Genomic DNA, 14735 nt, shown 5'->3' on the forward strand with positions numbered 1-14735 from the left:
TCCAGACAGTTTCCATAATAGTCTTCACAGTTGCTCAAATCAGTTCCCACAAAAACCAAGTAACCAAAACATAACGAATTCTATAGAACTTCAATAAGCTATTGCCCACAACTAACCTCCGCATCCACTCAAATACCATGACTCTACCTTCCACATATCAATTTTCAACTACAGGACTCTCGAAAGAAAGAAAGGTCCCTCAGGCATCAGTCTAGTGGTAAGACACCTAGTTTTTCATGAGGCAGGGCAAGGGCCATTGTTCAAAAAAGCGGACTGCTCAGCGCCTAGGCGACCACCCAGGCGGTCCAGCACCCAGGCCTAGGTGGCCAAACTGGGCGGTGATCCCTGGGCGGCCGCTCAGGGCTTGCGCCCCGCAAAGAGGTGGAAAAGTATTTTTTTTTTTTTTTTTTCGCTTTTTTCAAGATATGAAAGTTTATAAATACGGGTTTTAGGTTCATTTGAAACCTAAACCCCCAATAAATCCTTTTAGAGATAAAGAAACCTCCAAAAAACTACATTTTATTGGATTGAATCATCGAAGTGTTTCTCAAAGTTTGGAGTTCAAGCAACCAAATTACCAAAGTAAGTGCAACTTTTAGATTGCTGGTTTTATTGTGAGATGTCTTCTTCAGGAGTTAGTCAGAAATGGAGATCCGGGTTGTAAATATGGATACAACCCGAATCCAAATGACAAAAATTGCGTTTGACAATTTTTACGAAAAATATACAAAATGAGGCATAAACCGGTTTAAGAAACATCTTGCCGGTATTAAAGGGGATGTTGCCCCTTGTTAAAATGTTCGTGAAGCTATCAGAGAGGAGATTAAGCAATTTATAAGTTATGTAAAACAAAAGCAATAATAAAATCCTTGTCATAGATCTATTTCTGCTGCTCCTAGAAAAAGTGATCTGGGTTGGAAGTATGGGTACAACCCAAAACCAAATGATAAAAATTGTATACTGTGTAATTTTTGTGAAAAAGATACCAATGCGGGTATTAGCCGATTCAAAAAAACACCTTGCTGGCGTTAGAGGTATTGTTGCTTCTTGTACAAAGGTTCCTGAAGCAGTTCGAGATGAGATTAGACATCTTCTGAATTTTGAAGAACCAAAAAAAGATGAAAATAAGCCTTGTTCTATGGAAGTATCTTCTCCAGGTTCCAGATGGAGTGGTGATCTGGATTGAAAGTATGGTTGTAACTAGAATCCAAGTGATAAAAATCGTATTAAATGTAATTATTGTGGAAAGGATACTAATGGGGGCATTTATCGGTTAAAAAACACCTTGTCGGTATTAAGGGGGATGTTGCCCCTTGTAAAAATGTTCCTAAGGCTATCAAAGAGGAAATTATACAATATTTGAGTTCAGAGAAGCACAAAAAAAATGGTAGAGCAGCCAAGATTCCTAGGGCCTCATCTGCACAAACTAGTAAGAGGAAGGTAGAAAGACGTAGAGGAGGAAGAGGCGGATTCAGAAAAAACAAAAGAGGACGAATGTTATATTGAAGAGGGAGATGACTCTGATGATGATGGCCTCGACTCTGATGCATATGATTAGGCTTGCCCTATTGATATTCCTTCTGATGATGATGACGATGACTGAAGACTCTTGCCTCTTGGTTCTGAGTGTTGAGTCTGTTGATTGTTGTGTTGAGTCATGAGTGTTGACTTTTGTTATAATATATATTTTCTAAATTTTTCTTGTGTTGAGTGTTGAGTGTTGACTTTTATATCCTACCTACAATTGTATGGTTTTACAGTTTACTGTTTTAACAATATGGATTATCAAAATTCTCCTCTCAACTTCTATCTTTTTTTTTTCTACTTGGAATATGGTATTATATTAGTAATAATTTGATATGGTTTTTACTTTTTTTCAAATTTCAACTAGCAGCCCGCCCAGGTTCTAGGCTCCTGCCTAGGCGATGGGCGACCTGGACCCCCCAAGCTGCCTAGGACCCGCCTAGCGCTTTTTGATACACTGGCAAGGGTTGGAAGTTTATCTAGAGAGAAACATAGCTGAATTACCCTTCTCTTTAGTCTAGTAGGCCTTTGTTTAATGGTAAGACACCATGTTCTCTTTTGTCAAGTGGCTTTTGCCTAACGTAAAGACACTATTTATAGAGGCGTGAAATATGGGATCAAACCTCCCTCTTGTAAACACCCCAAAAGAAAAACATTATGATGGCATTCCTAGTTCCCCAATTTCTTTGCAAAATACAATAGCATCATCCACAATTTCAAATGAATCACCATCTACATACCATCGCTTATTGTGATTCCTACTGAGGGGATTCCACTGTGATAGTAGAAAAGAACATAATGAGGGATAAAAGATGCCCCATTCTCAAGACTCTCAGCCTTTCAAAATAACCCTTTCATGCCTCCTTAATTGTAACAGGAAAATTAGTTTCGTGATGAGGTTAAATACACCCTTTCTATCTATATGTTAACCCGACCCAATCCATTAGCTAATAAGGAAATCCATGAGGTGTTGGTGTCTCGTCAAGATCTGGTTTTTTTCAAGACAGTAACTTGTTTTTAATTAGGTATCTCGAAACTATCAAAGCTATTAATTGTGAATTGTGTATATTTTCTTCCTTTTATTTTATAAATCACATAGGTTGTACATAGGATGATCTTTCTTAAATGCAGGCTATATTAAGATATTTTGTTTCTTTGTTTTGTATACCACATAGGTTGTACTAATGTAACCCCTCTGTATACAATTGGATTTTCTCTCACAAGTTGAATACAAAAAATTCTTCTTCCACATGGTAACAGAGCCCTAGATCATTATCATGTTGTTTCTATCTGCTCGTCTGCTATTGCTCAATCGTGTATATTCTTGACCGAGTTGTTCTTTGATCGACTTGCTACATCGATTTCAGATCTGCACCATTGGAGACCAGTTGCATCGCCACTTTCAAGCCCCTTTCTATTCTTTCAGCTGTCTCGACTATTTTTCTCTCTCTAGCAAAGATATCAAGTTTTGTTCATTGCTCAATTCTGTTGATCTCCCGTTGATCGATCCTGCCCTGTTCTTGCCTTCTAAGACTTGTGATCTGTCTTTGATTTTACTGATCTAAGCTTCGATTTGCACCATCCAAGACCTCTAAGGTTGTTGATTATTCTTGGTTCTTGCGGATCCAAGCATTGAGTCTGTTCAGCCTTCTTGCAAAAGGTGTTTCTACTGTCATAACAAAATAGATAGATATTTCCACTAAAATAAATTGGCACAATAACTTTTTCCCCTCTTTTTACCAATGAAAAAATCTACAATGACTCTTACAATGTAACAGTTTCAGTCGTTGCTCTCACAATCCCGATGGCCCAATGAATATGGTTTTGACGATCTCTCAGGCAGACATTTCTTACGTTGTTCAACTGGTTAGTCGATTCTTTAGTGCCCCTTGCTTTGTTTATTTGGCAGTTGTTTTATGTATTATTCATTATATTCGGGACACACTTGATCATGCTATGTTGTTTTCTTCGTCTTTCAGTCTTGAGCTTTGTGCTTACATTGACTTTGATTTTGCAAGGGACACTTCCAACCAGAAGTCTACGACAGGGTTTTGTGTTTCTATTTGTGACTTCCTTCTTCTAGAGCAAGAAACAATAACATATTGCTCAGTCCACAACTAAAGTGGAGTATGGAGTCATGGCTTAAATAACGGTTGAGATTGTCTGGCTTCATTGGTTATTAGCTGACTTGGGTGTGGAACTTTCTGCTTCTACTCCCTTATAGTGTGATAACAAATGTGTGACTTCTATTAATAAGAACCCAAATTCCATGAGCGGCATATTGAAGTAGATTGTCATTTTGTTCAATAGGAATATTTAATTGAGACAATCTCTCTTCCATACATCGCATCTTCTTTTTTTTTTAAAAGGTTTCCATACATCACATCTTCCGCACAGCTTGCTGACTTCTTTTTACAATCCCATAATGCTCCTCATTTCTCAATCCTTGCTTCCAAACTTAAAGGTTCACCTCCAAACATCACGAGTTTGAGTGGGAGTGTGAAACTGTGTATATTTTCTTTTTTTATTTTGTATATCAAACCAGTTGTACCAAATAGGATAACCTTTCCTTGATCATGCAGGTCTTATTAAAATATTTTCCGTCCTTTTTTGTATATCACACGGGCTATATAATGTTACCACCTCTGTATACATATATTTGATTTTCTCCCACAAATTGAATACAGAAAAATTATTCTTCTTGCACTTTAATAACAACTTGGTCATCAGAAACACCTAAGTCTCTGGAAGTTGGAGCTGAAGTGCACACGGACAATGTTCATGACGTGTATTGGCTTTTGGTGTAAGAAAGCTATCAAAGTGAAAGGTTCCTGCAAGTAGGAAATAAGAAGAAATTTTGCAGTCTGCTCTATATTTCTTGTTACAAAAGGTGCTAAAAAGGTGCAAATTTTGTACAATTTAGGCACACCAGATTCAGAAAACACCATATATTATGATCCATCGATTGACATCCCTCTACTATGCATCATACTTTTAAAAGAAAGAAAAAAAGGGTAATATGTTGCCACTCAAAACACAGGTTATTCATGAAAAGAACTAAACTTCAGTGAGAGACCCAAATAACTACAGAAAACAAAAAAATAACAAAACCTCCATAATTAGCAAATGGTGCAACTCATTCCAGCTTTCTGCAAAGTGCACTTTCAAATAATCAGCTCTCCTCCACCAACCAAAGCTTTCGTACATGTGCAAAACTGACATGAAAGCTGCAAGAGACAAAATATCCAAATCCATATCCATCAAACATAAGGAATTCATGAGCACAGAATAATATAGAGTTCCATTTAAAATTTTGACCACTATGAATCTGTAGACCCAGCAGTAGAAAATAAACAAGTAAAAAATGAAAGCTAGAGGATAAGAAATCCCTAACTCACCAAAATAAGGTACTCTTGCAATAGTTTCTAGAACATAAAATCTGGCATAATGCCGATCACGGTACAACGCATCCAAGATCTTGATAACTACTTCCTGCAAGAAATGGTAAGTAAATTAAAAGTTACACATACAGAATACCCACAAGTTTTAAGCAATAGATTTATTGAGAACATAGGAAGAAGAAATTCACAAAACTAATTAGACTTCAAATTAGGGTCTCTTAGTGAGCAAGTCAGGTTTTAGGGTTTTCTTCTACAAATATGCAAGTGTTGGACAGGAAAGAGTACAAAGAAAAAAGAGTTTATTTTGAGTCTCGTGAAAAGATCTTTTTGGAAGTGAACTTCATTGCAATCCTTGAGAGAGGATATATTCTCTCACCCTTTATTGTCTTCTATATTTCTACTTTACTAAATTTCTTTCTCCCTTCACCCTAATCAATTAGCATCAGATCATCCATGCATCAATTGGTATCAGATCCTAGAGATCAGAGATCCATATACCATGATGCTACCACAAACATCAACCGATCCACTTATAGAGAGTGTGGATCAAATAATTGAGACAGTCAAAAAAGACCAGACAGAACATCATCATCATAGCCTTTTTTCATACTATTTGGGGTCGGCTACACGAATCCTAGTCCACCATTCCGCTCTATCAAGGGCCATAGCCTGAGTAAGGTCATAAGTCCCCATATTTTTTCTCACTACTTTCAACCATGTCCTACCCCTTACCGTTTTTTAGCCTTCCACTTGAATTAACTCACATCTCCTAATAGGTGTCGTACCTAAGTCTACTTTCTTTCATCTTATCGCCTATTGGTGCCACACTTAAGTTCTTCCTAAATACACATCATTTGCAAAAAGATCAAACAGAACATCTCGGTAGTATAATACAAGAAGTTCTACAACATCTACCCAGCAAATTGCAACACAGGGAACAAGAATATGAAGAGGTGGAAAATCAAAAACTTGATCACCAATTCAAGCTTTGGTCACATAACACAACATGCTCTAACAGTTGATCTAAACATAAGGCATGAAAAACAAATGGTGGAAACCGCAAGAGAGTTTGGCATCACAGTCAACCTCCAAAACATATCACAATTTTGTTGGATTAAGTCCAACAATTAAAAGTTGGATAAGAAAAGGGTGAAAATTTCTAGTTTGAACAAAGTGGAGAAAACATAGAAGGAAAATTCGAATTCCATATGCTCAATATCGAGCTTCTATCAACCTCGAGAGTATAATGTAATGGGTTTTTATTTTTTTTATTTTACTATTCTCTAGATTTTAGGTTTAGGCTTACTCTGGATTTCTAGCTTTCTTTTCGGGGGGGGAGAGAGAGAGAGGACACGAGCTGTAGAGGAAGAGTGTATTCAAGAGAGAAGTGTTGTAAATGCAACAGCAAGGGAAAAGAGAGCGTCATAAATGTGATGGAGGGGAAGGGAGAGAAAGAGGACACAAGCTGTAGGGGAAGAGTGCCATGAAGAGAGAGTGCTAAGAATCAGATGGAGAGTGTGTCATACAAGCGATTGGAGAGAGAGAGAGATAAATGTGATGAAGATAGTGCAATAAATATAGTGGAGAGAGAGAGAAGGGTGTGTGTGGGGGAGCGGGGGAGAGAGAAAGAGAAGGGTTTGTATGGGAGAGAGGGGGAGAGAGAGAGAGGACACGAGCGGAAGAGAGAGAGAGCTATAAATGTGATGGAGAGAGAGTGAGACTATACAATGAAAAGAAAGAGATGGTGCAATAAATGCGATGGAGAGAGGAATTGCAATAAATGCCATAGGATTCTCTCTCTCTCTCTCTCTCTCTCTCTCTCTCTCTCTCACACGCACACACACACACATTGTTTTCTCTTCTTTCTTTTTAAGCCATGGCACCCTGCCCAGGCAGGCACCTAGGTGGGATTGGGCGCCTTTGCAGGCACCTAGGCACATGCCGGGCCCGTTCATTTTGGAAGGCTGCCTAAACCACCCAAGCAGCTGAATTTCTTTCGGTGCCTTAGATTAAACGAAAATGACGATGTAGCCTTTACTACATCTAAAATCAAGGAGCAGGTATAGTGGTGCTAGTCAGGTATCAACTTTCAGCAATTTTTCCATCAACTTTTATTACCAACATGCCCACATTACAAGTGCGGCCATATACTTTCGTATATATTTACAACAAACCAAAAACAACCCTATGATCAGGTTGCAGCCATGCTCTTGGGAACACCACACAAAACCAAGTATAACAGAAAATAAAACATATTTTTGAGAGTTGCCCAGGTACCCATGAGCCTTGGCTAACCCCATACCCGATCTTCACGGATCAATGGTGCCCCAACTTGAGCAAAGTTCTAAACTCAACTCAAAAACTTCTCAACAAACTCGCAGGATGTGACTCATTTGGTTTCTCTTCCGCTCAAGGATTTCTCTTCATCTCTAGGTTTTCTTCATAGTGGAAATGCAGCCTAGTGACGATGTTGATCTTCTCTCACTTGTGCATCTCTATGAACTCCTCATCTTCTCACATCAGCAGTGCCAAAAGATCATCTTTTCTCAATCTTTGACCCATAAAAGAGGCCTTCCACTATGGAGAGCAACAGCTCATAGAGAAACCTTTTCTCTTCTCTTGGATGTCTTGAGGAGACCCACATGAAGGCCACCTCTTCCTCCTTTGCTCCATGGTGATTTTCATGCCTCTTTTACCTTCGTCTTCTTGTTATCTGCTGCAACTGAGGAATGCTTTTCTCAGCCATGTGCTTTCTTTGATGATGTCTCTTCGTTTCTCCAATCATGCCTGCTATGGAGAGACATTTTTGAGTCTTCACCACATGCTCCGTCCCCACTGCAACTGAAGATCTGGTCTTCATCTTGTGTCTGACCCAAAGGTGCATATTTCTTCTCTACAATGTGTCAAACCTAGAGATATTGAAATTCTGACGTGCAGCCCACTGAAGTTGTCGCTTCTTTCTTTTTTACCACACACCAGCCATGGAGAACTCCTTTCTCTCTTCTTGGCAATGGAGTGAAACCCTGTCCTTTCAACATTCCACCCTGCTTAGCTCTTCCACACAAATACCACATGTGTCTTATAGAAGAGTGGGCCCATCCTTTATATAGGCTTTCTTAAGTCAGCGTTTAAGTTTAGACTTATGCCTTCGATGGAAGATCTCTAAGGTGAGAGAGGCCTATAAATCTCAGCTATCCACCCAAGGACTAGCCACCATGACAAGGGGGAAATTGCACCATTATTCCGAATTCTTCGTTTCACACTCTTTCAAATTTTAACCTACACAGGATTCCAATCTTTCCCAGTCCCACTTGGACACAGAGAATCTTTCCAAAGCTTTTTTCTTTCTTTTAAAGAGCAATTATTTTCTAAAAATAACTCCAACAACCTTTTTAAGTATTTAGGGAATCTTGACAGACTTGTAAATACCTTCATTAGTTAGGAAAATAAAGAAAATATAAGATACTATAATCAAAACCACATGAAACAACTTCCAACCAACTCATGATAGGAATTAGGAGATTCTTGGCTATGATGTGGAGCCCATGGCTAGTGAGCCCAACACATCACACCATCGGTTGGCATGTGGAGCCAAAGACAATGGGCCCATGTGATCCATATAGGTTGCATGGGCACATGCGTGCCAGGCACATGACCCACATCTCTATAGTCCCTGGAGAAATCAAAATTATATTTCCAAAAGTACCCTTCTTTCTTTCAATAACACACAAACACACATTTAACGTGACTCCTATGAGGAATAAAAACCAATTTATTCCTCTCAAAAAGCCCTTTTAAAACATGAGAAGATCTTTGAAAGAGTGAGCATGCCATGGGATAACACATCAACTTAGAACCTCGCACTCCATGCTAGCAACTCTGCAATCACTCTCTACATAGCAAGTTGATGCAACAAAACCCATGACCCAAGGTCTATCTGTAGGGGGCTCATCATTGGCTAATCACAAGTCAAACACGAACGTCAAGCGGTCCACTTTGATCCTCTCTCAGCACATGCACAAGTGGTCCACTTTGATCCTACTTATAATTGCAGCTATCATGCACGAATGTAATCAGGGTGGTGTATTGAGGCTTTAGTCCTTACCCTCACACCCCTCCAACCCTCACGCAAGAGTACATATTCCTCCTAGCTATACCTACCACTAAGCTCTCTACAAACTCGACTAGGGATAAACCAGAAACCCCCCCATTGTAAGTGCACCTGGCACTGAGCCAATGTCAAGCCCAAGGTCAGATTTTTTGCTGGTCCACTACCAAAGCGAGAACCCATGGCACTCATGCCACATCGCTATAATGACACCTCTTTAATCCATAGAGCCACTGTAAGGTCTATTTCATCCATAACGTCCATTGCACCTTCATGGACCGATATGCGCTCCCCCTCAAAAGCTAGGATGTGCACCTTTATCACAACAGCAACATGAGCGCTCTACATGGGGAAAACAAGAACTAAGACCTTTAAAGGCCACCAAACCCAACAGGCTGCAACCCAATAACCCATTATTTTGAATGGATGAGGACCAAAGAACCTCCAAGATCATTCCTTTATTCTTTAATATCAGTCTGATGGATCCGAAGCCCTAAAAGTGCTCCATCTTGAAAGCCATCTCAAAAACTGACATGAATTGTCCATTTCAATGTGGGTAGATGGATCAAATTTGGAGCTTTCTAGAGCCAAATCCATCATTTTGTGATGGAGAAGGAAGCACAGGTGCTTTGGACTGTCTTTACATCCTCGAAGTTTGAACCATGAAAATAGTGGGTTTAAAGAGCAACCATACAGCACATGTTGTAGCCACGTCAACACCATCAACAAAACCTAAACTGATTTGAGGAAAACTTTTATGTGGAACATGGAGAAAATCTTAAAACAATTGCCCACCCTTCCAGACTTATCTATGTCATTTCAAAGTTGCTCAATATCATCTGATATTTGCTGGGAGCCCAAGGGTCTGTTTGATGGCATCCTAATATCCTAATAATCTAAAATCCCCTATAATTCTCATTATATGAGTTTACATGCCTTGTTTGATAGGATTAAATCATAATTTTTAATATTAAGATGACTCCCAAAAATCTAAATTCCCAAATATTTAACTTGTAGTTGAATTTTGTGGGATTTAACTTTTACATTATAATTTTTTCTTTAATTTCTCTCTCTCATCCACTCATCTCCCTCTTTTGTCCCCTCCCCCTCCTCTCAACGAAGACACCTCTCTCTCTCTCTCTCTCTCTCTCTCTCTCTCTCTCTCATGGTGGGCCAAAGAGGATGAATCATAAGAGAAAGCAACCCAGATGTAAAACTTTTCAAAGACCTCTGTCTTTATAAACATTAGGATTTCACTCTTATGCTCATCTATTGTTCCTCCATCTTTGTTGAAGATTGAGCTCTGAGCTTTAATGGCGGATGGCAAAAAAAGTGACCCAGATGTCAAGCTTTTTCAAGACCAACAATATAGTGTCTTGAAGATTTGAAACTTTAGCACGACCCATTTAAATCCCCGACCTGATACACTAGGCTTTGAGATGGCCTATTTTGGTCATATGTGTAAGGCTTTGAGATGGCCTATTTTGGTCATGTGTGCTAAAAACATTATCCCTGTTATATAGATTAAGCCTTAAATGTGGTGACCTATGAGAAAGGAGTCTTGGTTGGGTAAACATCTTATCAAGAAAGGCATGCCGTATATCCATTAGGGCAAACGTGCACCAATGAGGTTTAAAACAGGGTTTGAGAGACAATAGTAGGGTCTGTGAAGGGGCATTGAAACCAAGGGAAAAGATGTATGGTGCTTATAAGGTAGCTACAGAGGTGGCATAGAGAGAAGTCCCCACTATTTCAATTTGACGAAACATGGGATGATATTTGGTTTTGGTTGGGTTTGAGGCTTCTAGGCTCCAATAAACAATCCTGATGCTGAGATTTTCGTCGATGAGGTCTTTTCCTTCTTTGAAAGAAGGAGAAGCCAAAACCTAAGGTTGGGGTAAAAACCTCAGTTGCGTTTTGGTTGAAAACTAAGGTCAGATAAGCAAGAGACGAAAGACCATTGTTTCTCTTTCAACTATATGTGAGCAGTCAAACATACACCAAAAAATAGAATATCGATAATAGATAATCTTAATTATATAGAAAACCTAGCAATACCTTTATACAAATTTTAGAAAATCTGAATTTCTAAAATTCAGTTTTGTCAAACATACCCTAAAGCATTTAGGGTCTGGCATAAAAAAGTAACAACAACTGGACAGTTATGTACTATTGATTTTTTAGTTCCAGATTTTGAGTTAAACACTATTAGAAACATTAAGCCATAGTATATTTACTGGACTGATGTAGAAACAAGAAAATCCACCATAATTGAATGAGCTTTCATCTTACAATAATCTCCAATTGTGGGTACTACCACATTCTAGAAAACAAAACAATACAATATAATATCACCCATTATGTACTTCACAAAGCAGCTCTAGGCGCCACCTTTAATCATGTGCGAAAGTTCTTTAAAGAAGACTGCAAGAAATCCATCAACTCGAAAGATGCCTCATGCTTCTTAAATCTCATCCCCAAATAGATCATTTTGTGAATTTCTTTTAAATGCAAGTTTAATGGTCATATTATACATGTGGTAAAACAAATTCAAACCATTGCCAATCTGAAGACCAATATTTAAGAAACTAAGTAGCAAATGCTATACAGTTTTTAAATATGTATGCATGTCATGCTTTCTTTCGTGGAGATATCTTTAGATGTGAAAAACACACTCAAGACACAGGCATCAACTAAAATATGGCTTTCCTGGTGCATACAGCTTCGAAAGTTAATTTTGCAACAACATTCCAATTTAAGTTCTCTCACATAGACTGCGGAGATTCTCCTTTATTGGTTGAAGATTAAAGTACTTAAAAAAAGGAACGTCTAATATAAAATACAACTATAAGTTTAGGAAAGCATCAGAACACATTAATGTCATACCAATAACAACTGCATGAAAATGGAAAACAGGAAACATTAAAATTTGGAAGCGAAAATAAAAGTTCTAGAATTTTAGGCTATACCGTGAGAAGCACATTCACAGATTGTTCTATCTTGATGCACCATTCCTCAAGAGTTCCTGATGTACTTTCAAGTGGCTCTTGCTCAACCTTGTCTTCTTCCTTGTCTTGTAAAATTGTTGCTTTCACTAGATGTAATTTCCTAAAAATGTAAGGGAAGTAGAAAGAAAAATAATTATCCAGTGATGCACAAGCTTGAAATTCATATTGAAGTTACACCTTATAATATTTTGACTAATGTAGGAAGTTCCCCAAGGTAGCCTCAACTTTTAGATTTTAAGAAGGTCCTCAAAATGAGTAATTTTATATAATATATGTCACATATAGGGTGTGGTTTCCATAAGGTTGTAACCTTAAACAATCCATTTAAGGCGCACCTTCAAATTTTATCATAACATATAATTTTAATGCAAGACATTCTTAAGATTACCTCAAAATCTATTTTCAAATCTAATTATAAAAATTTACGTTCCAAAAATGATTAAAATCAAGTAGATTTAGAAACATATGAAAATCTTGAAAATGGACGGTCTAGATAATATGTTGTAAGATGCACCATTTCTAAGACTCAAAATCCTTTTTTTTTCATAGTCATACATCTCAATGTCGAGATAATCAATTAGAGGGTTTTCAACATTAAAATAACCTTTACCAATGGATTTTTGAGGTGCATATGTAGTTCTCGATTTTAAGGTTGCAACCTTATACAAACTTTTCCCTTACTTATAATAATGTTAACAGTTCCTGAGAAGTGATTGCATGCAATAAAATGACTCTGATAACGACCAAAAGTAGCTCAGTACCCATCTAAAGAAGTAAAAAGCAGTACATGCTCTTCACTTTTTACTAATTCTGTCCAAAACTAAGCATCCAGATGTAGGAGAGCATACATATATTCCAAAAATAATCAGACGGCTCCATTTTTTTTTTTCTTTTTTTGACAAATGACAGGGCTCCATATTAATAGTTGTATAATCATGGGTTTGGACCATAGAAATAGATATATATGGTAAAGTTTTTCTGATGGAAGCAATATATTCATGGCGTTAAATCACATAAACACAATCTTGGCCTATTCCTCAATCAGCTTGCTTTTTTATAACCATCATAGAACTGTTTAACAACACTTTCCAGTGCACGTATCTCTCAATTTTATTCATATTTCCCATCAAAATTACTTCGCAGTTTTTCACTCAAATAAGGAAAACCAGATCTCCTTAACACATTTCTCTCTACTACAAACATCTCTGGTCCAAATAAACTACCAATTTAGAGTGCTCACAACCAATGATGAAAGTAGGGAGTAGGATCATGCAACGAAAGACAGGATATCAATAAATTGAAGCTGTAAATTAAGTGAAGCTTTCAAAATTCCAGTTTCCATCAATTGCTATTGACCAAACGGAAGCTAGAAACACATAAAGATGGTAAACCAAACATGAAATCGCAGCCAATAAGGCACACTTCAATTTCCATTCTCTGATAATAACAAATTAAACAAACACAAACTCAAAATTCAATCTCTCAATTCCGTAATCAAGCCTTTAATTCAACCCAAAAAATAAAAATTCCAAACGAGAGACAGGCGACCACCGCAATCATTTCACAAGACAGGGCTTTAAATTAACACAAATAAAAAAAAACTAATGGATGGCTACATAAAAGACCAAACGGTATCAAACAAACTGGGATTCTGTTAGAGAGAGAGATTTACCTCGGAACCCTCCTGCGAAGGGGAGAGAGAGTGGGGAGACAGGTAAGGACTTTCTGAGTAGAGATAGAAAGGGAAACAGAAGAAGGGAAGGGAATCATGGCGGTAGCAACCGTTCCCATGTCTAATTTGGCCACAAAAGGCATCGAGGATTCTCTCTGTCCAGCAGAGACGAAAGCAAACGGCAAGAACGAGAGGAGTGTATCTCTGGATCACCTGATTCTGGTGCCCGCCGAATCTATGGCTGAAGAGGTTTTTGATTTATGTGCGTATTCTATGCTCTTGCGGACTAAACTGTACATTTTACTCTATCGGACTAAAGAGCTTTCCTTTTTTTTCTTTTTTTGTGAAAAGTTTATATAGAGCCGAGGCTCTAAATAATCAAATAAAAAGCATACCCCAAAAATTTCACTAGAAGTGGTTGTTTTGATGCCCAAATATCCTCAAATTGATCATCTCGACGTCAAGATGCATTGACATAAGAAAAAATTGGATTTCAAGTTGTGGAAATAGTTTAGTTTGTGATGTATTTTTTTACCATCAATTTTTAAGTTTTTATAGATATGTCATCTACACTATTTTTGAATCTTTAAACTTTATAAATATAAATATAAAAATATATTTTAAAGCTATCACAAATATTTTCAATATTGAAACCACATTTCTCAACACATTTTGAAGGTAGGCTCTAAATTAATTGTTTAGAACCTACGCTTAATACAAACTGCACCCTTTTTTTTTTCTTTTTTTATAAAAGTTTAGGATTGGATTCAGAGTTCTTAAATACTGACCTTCAAAGATTAAGACCATGTTTGTTCAATCTTGGACTACTATTTTTCAGGAACATGAACAATGGTATTTGGTTGCTTTCTGGAGGGCATCTAAAACTCCTTACGTGTGGGAGTGTTTTCGTGTCAATTGGCTGCCAATTGATGCGAAAAGATAGTTGGACCAATTATGTGAAAGAATACCTAATATGCAGGTCAAACATGCTCTTTTTGGAGATTAGTCATTCTCGAAGAGGT

General features: G+C 37.7%; 1 protein-coding gene across 2 annotated transcripts in view; it reads right to left on the reverse strand.

The window, feature by feature from the left end:
* The window catches only part of IM (Alternative oxidase family protein), a 29345-nt gene extending 15443 nt beyond the window's left edge, over window positions 1-13902 (reverse strand). Inside the window, exons 1-5 of one of the 2 annotated variants that reach the window (XM_088849498.1) lie at window positions 13714-13902; window positions 12003-12141; window positions 4923-5016; window positions 4636-4751; window positions 4039-4355 (exon numbers count right to left, since the gene is read on the reverse strand). In XM_088849498.1, coding sequence (XP_088705624.1) covers window positions 4251-4355; window positions 4636-4751; window positions 4923-5016; window positions 12003-12141; window positions 13714-13856 — 597 coding nt within the window. In that variant the 5' untranslated portion in view covers window positions 13857-13902 and the 3' untranslated portion in view covers window positions 4039-4250. Of the gene's footprint in view, window positions 1-4038; window positions 4356-4635; window positions 4752-4922; window positions 5017-12002; window positions 12142-13713 lie in introns of those variants that run through there. The other variant, XM_006829441.4, reaches the window with a different exon arrangement.
* Between the last annotated feature and the right edge of the window lie 833 nt (window positions 13903-14735).

The sequence above is a fragment of the Amborella trichopoda genome, chromosome 10 (genome assembly GCF_054954075.1).
Source record: "Amborella trichopoda isolate Santa Cruz 75 chromosome 10, AtrichopodaSantaCruz75HAP2 v2.0, whole genome shotgun sequence".
Taxonomy (NCBI): domain Eukaryota; kingdom Viridiplantae; phylum Streptophyta; class Magnoliopsida; order Amborellales; family Amborellaceae; genus Amborella; species Amborella trichopoda.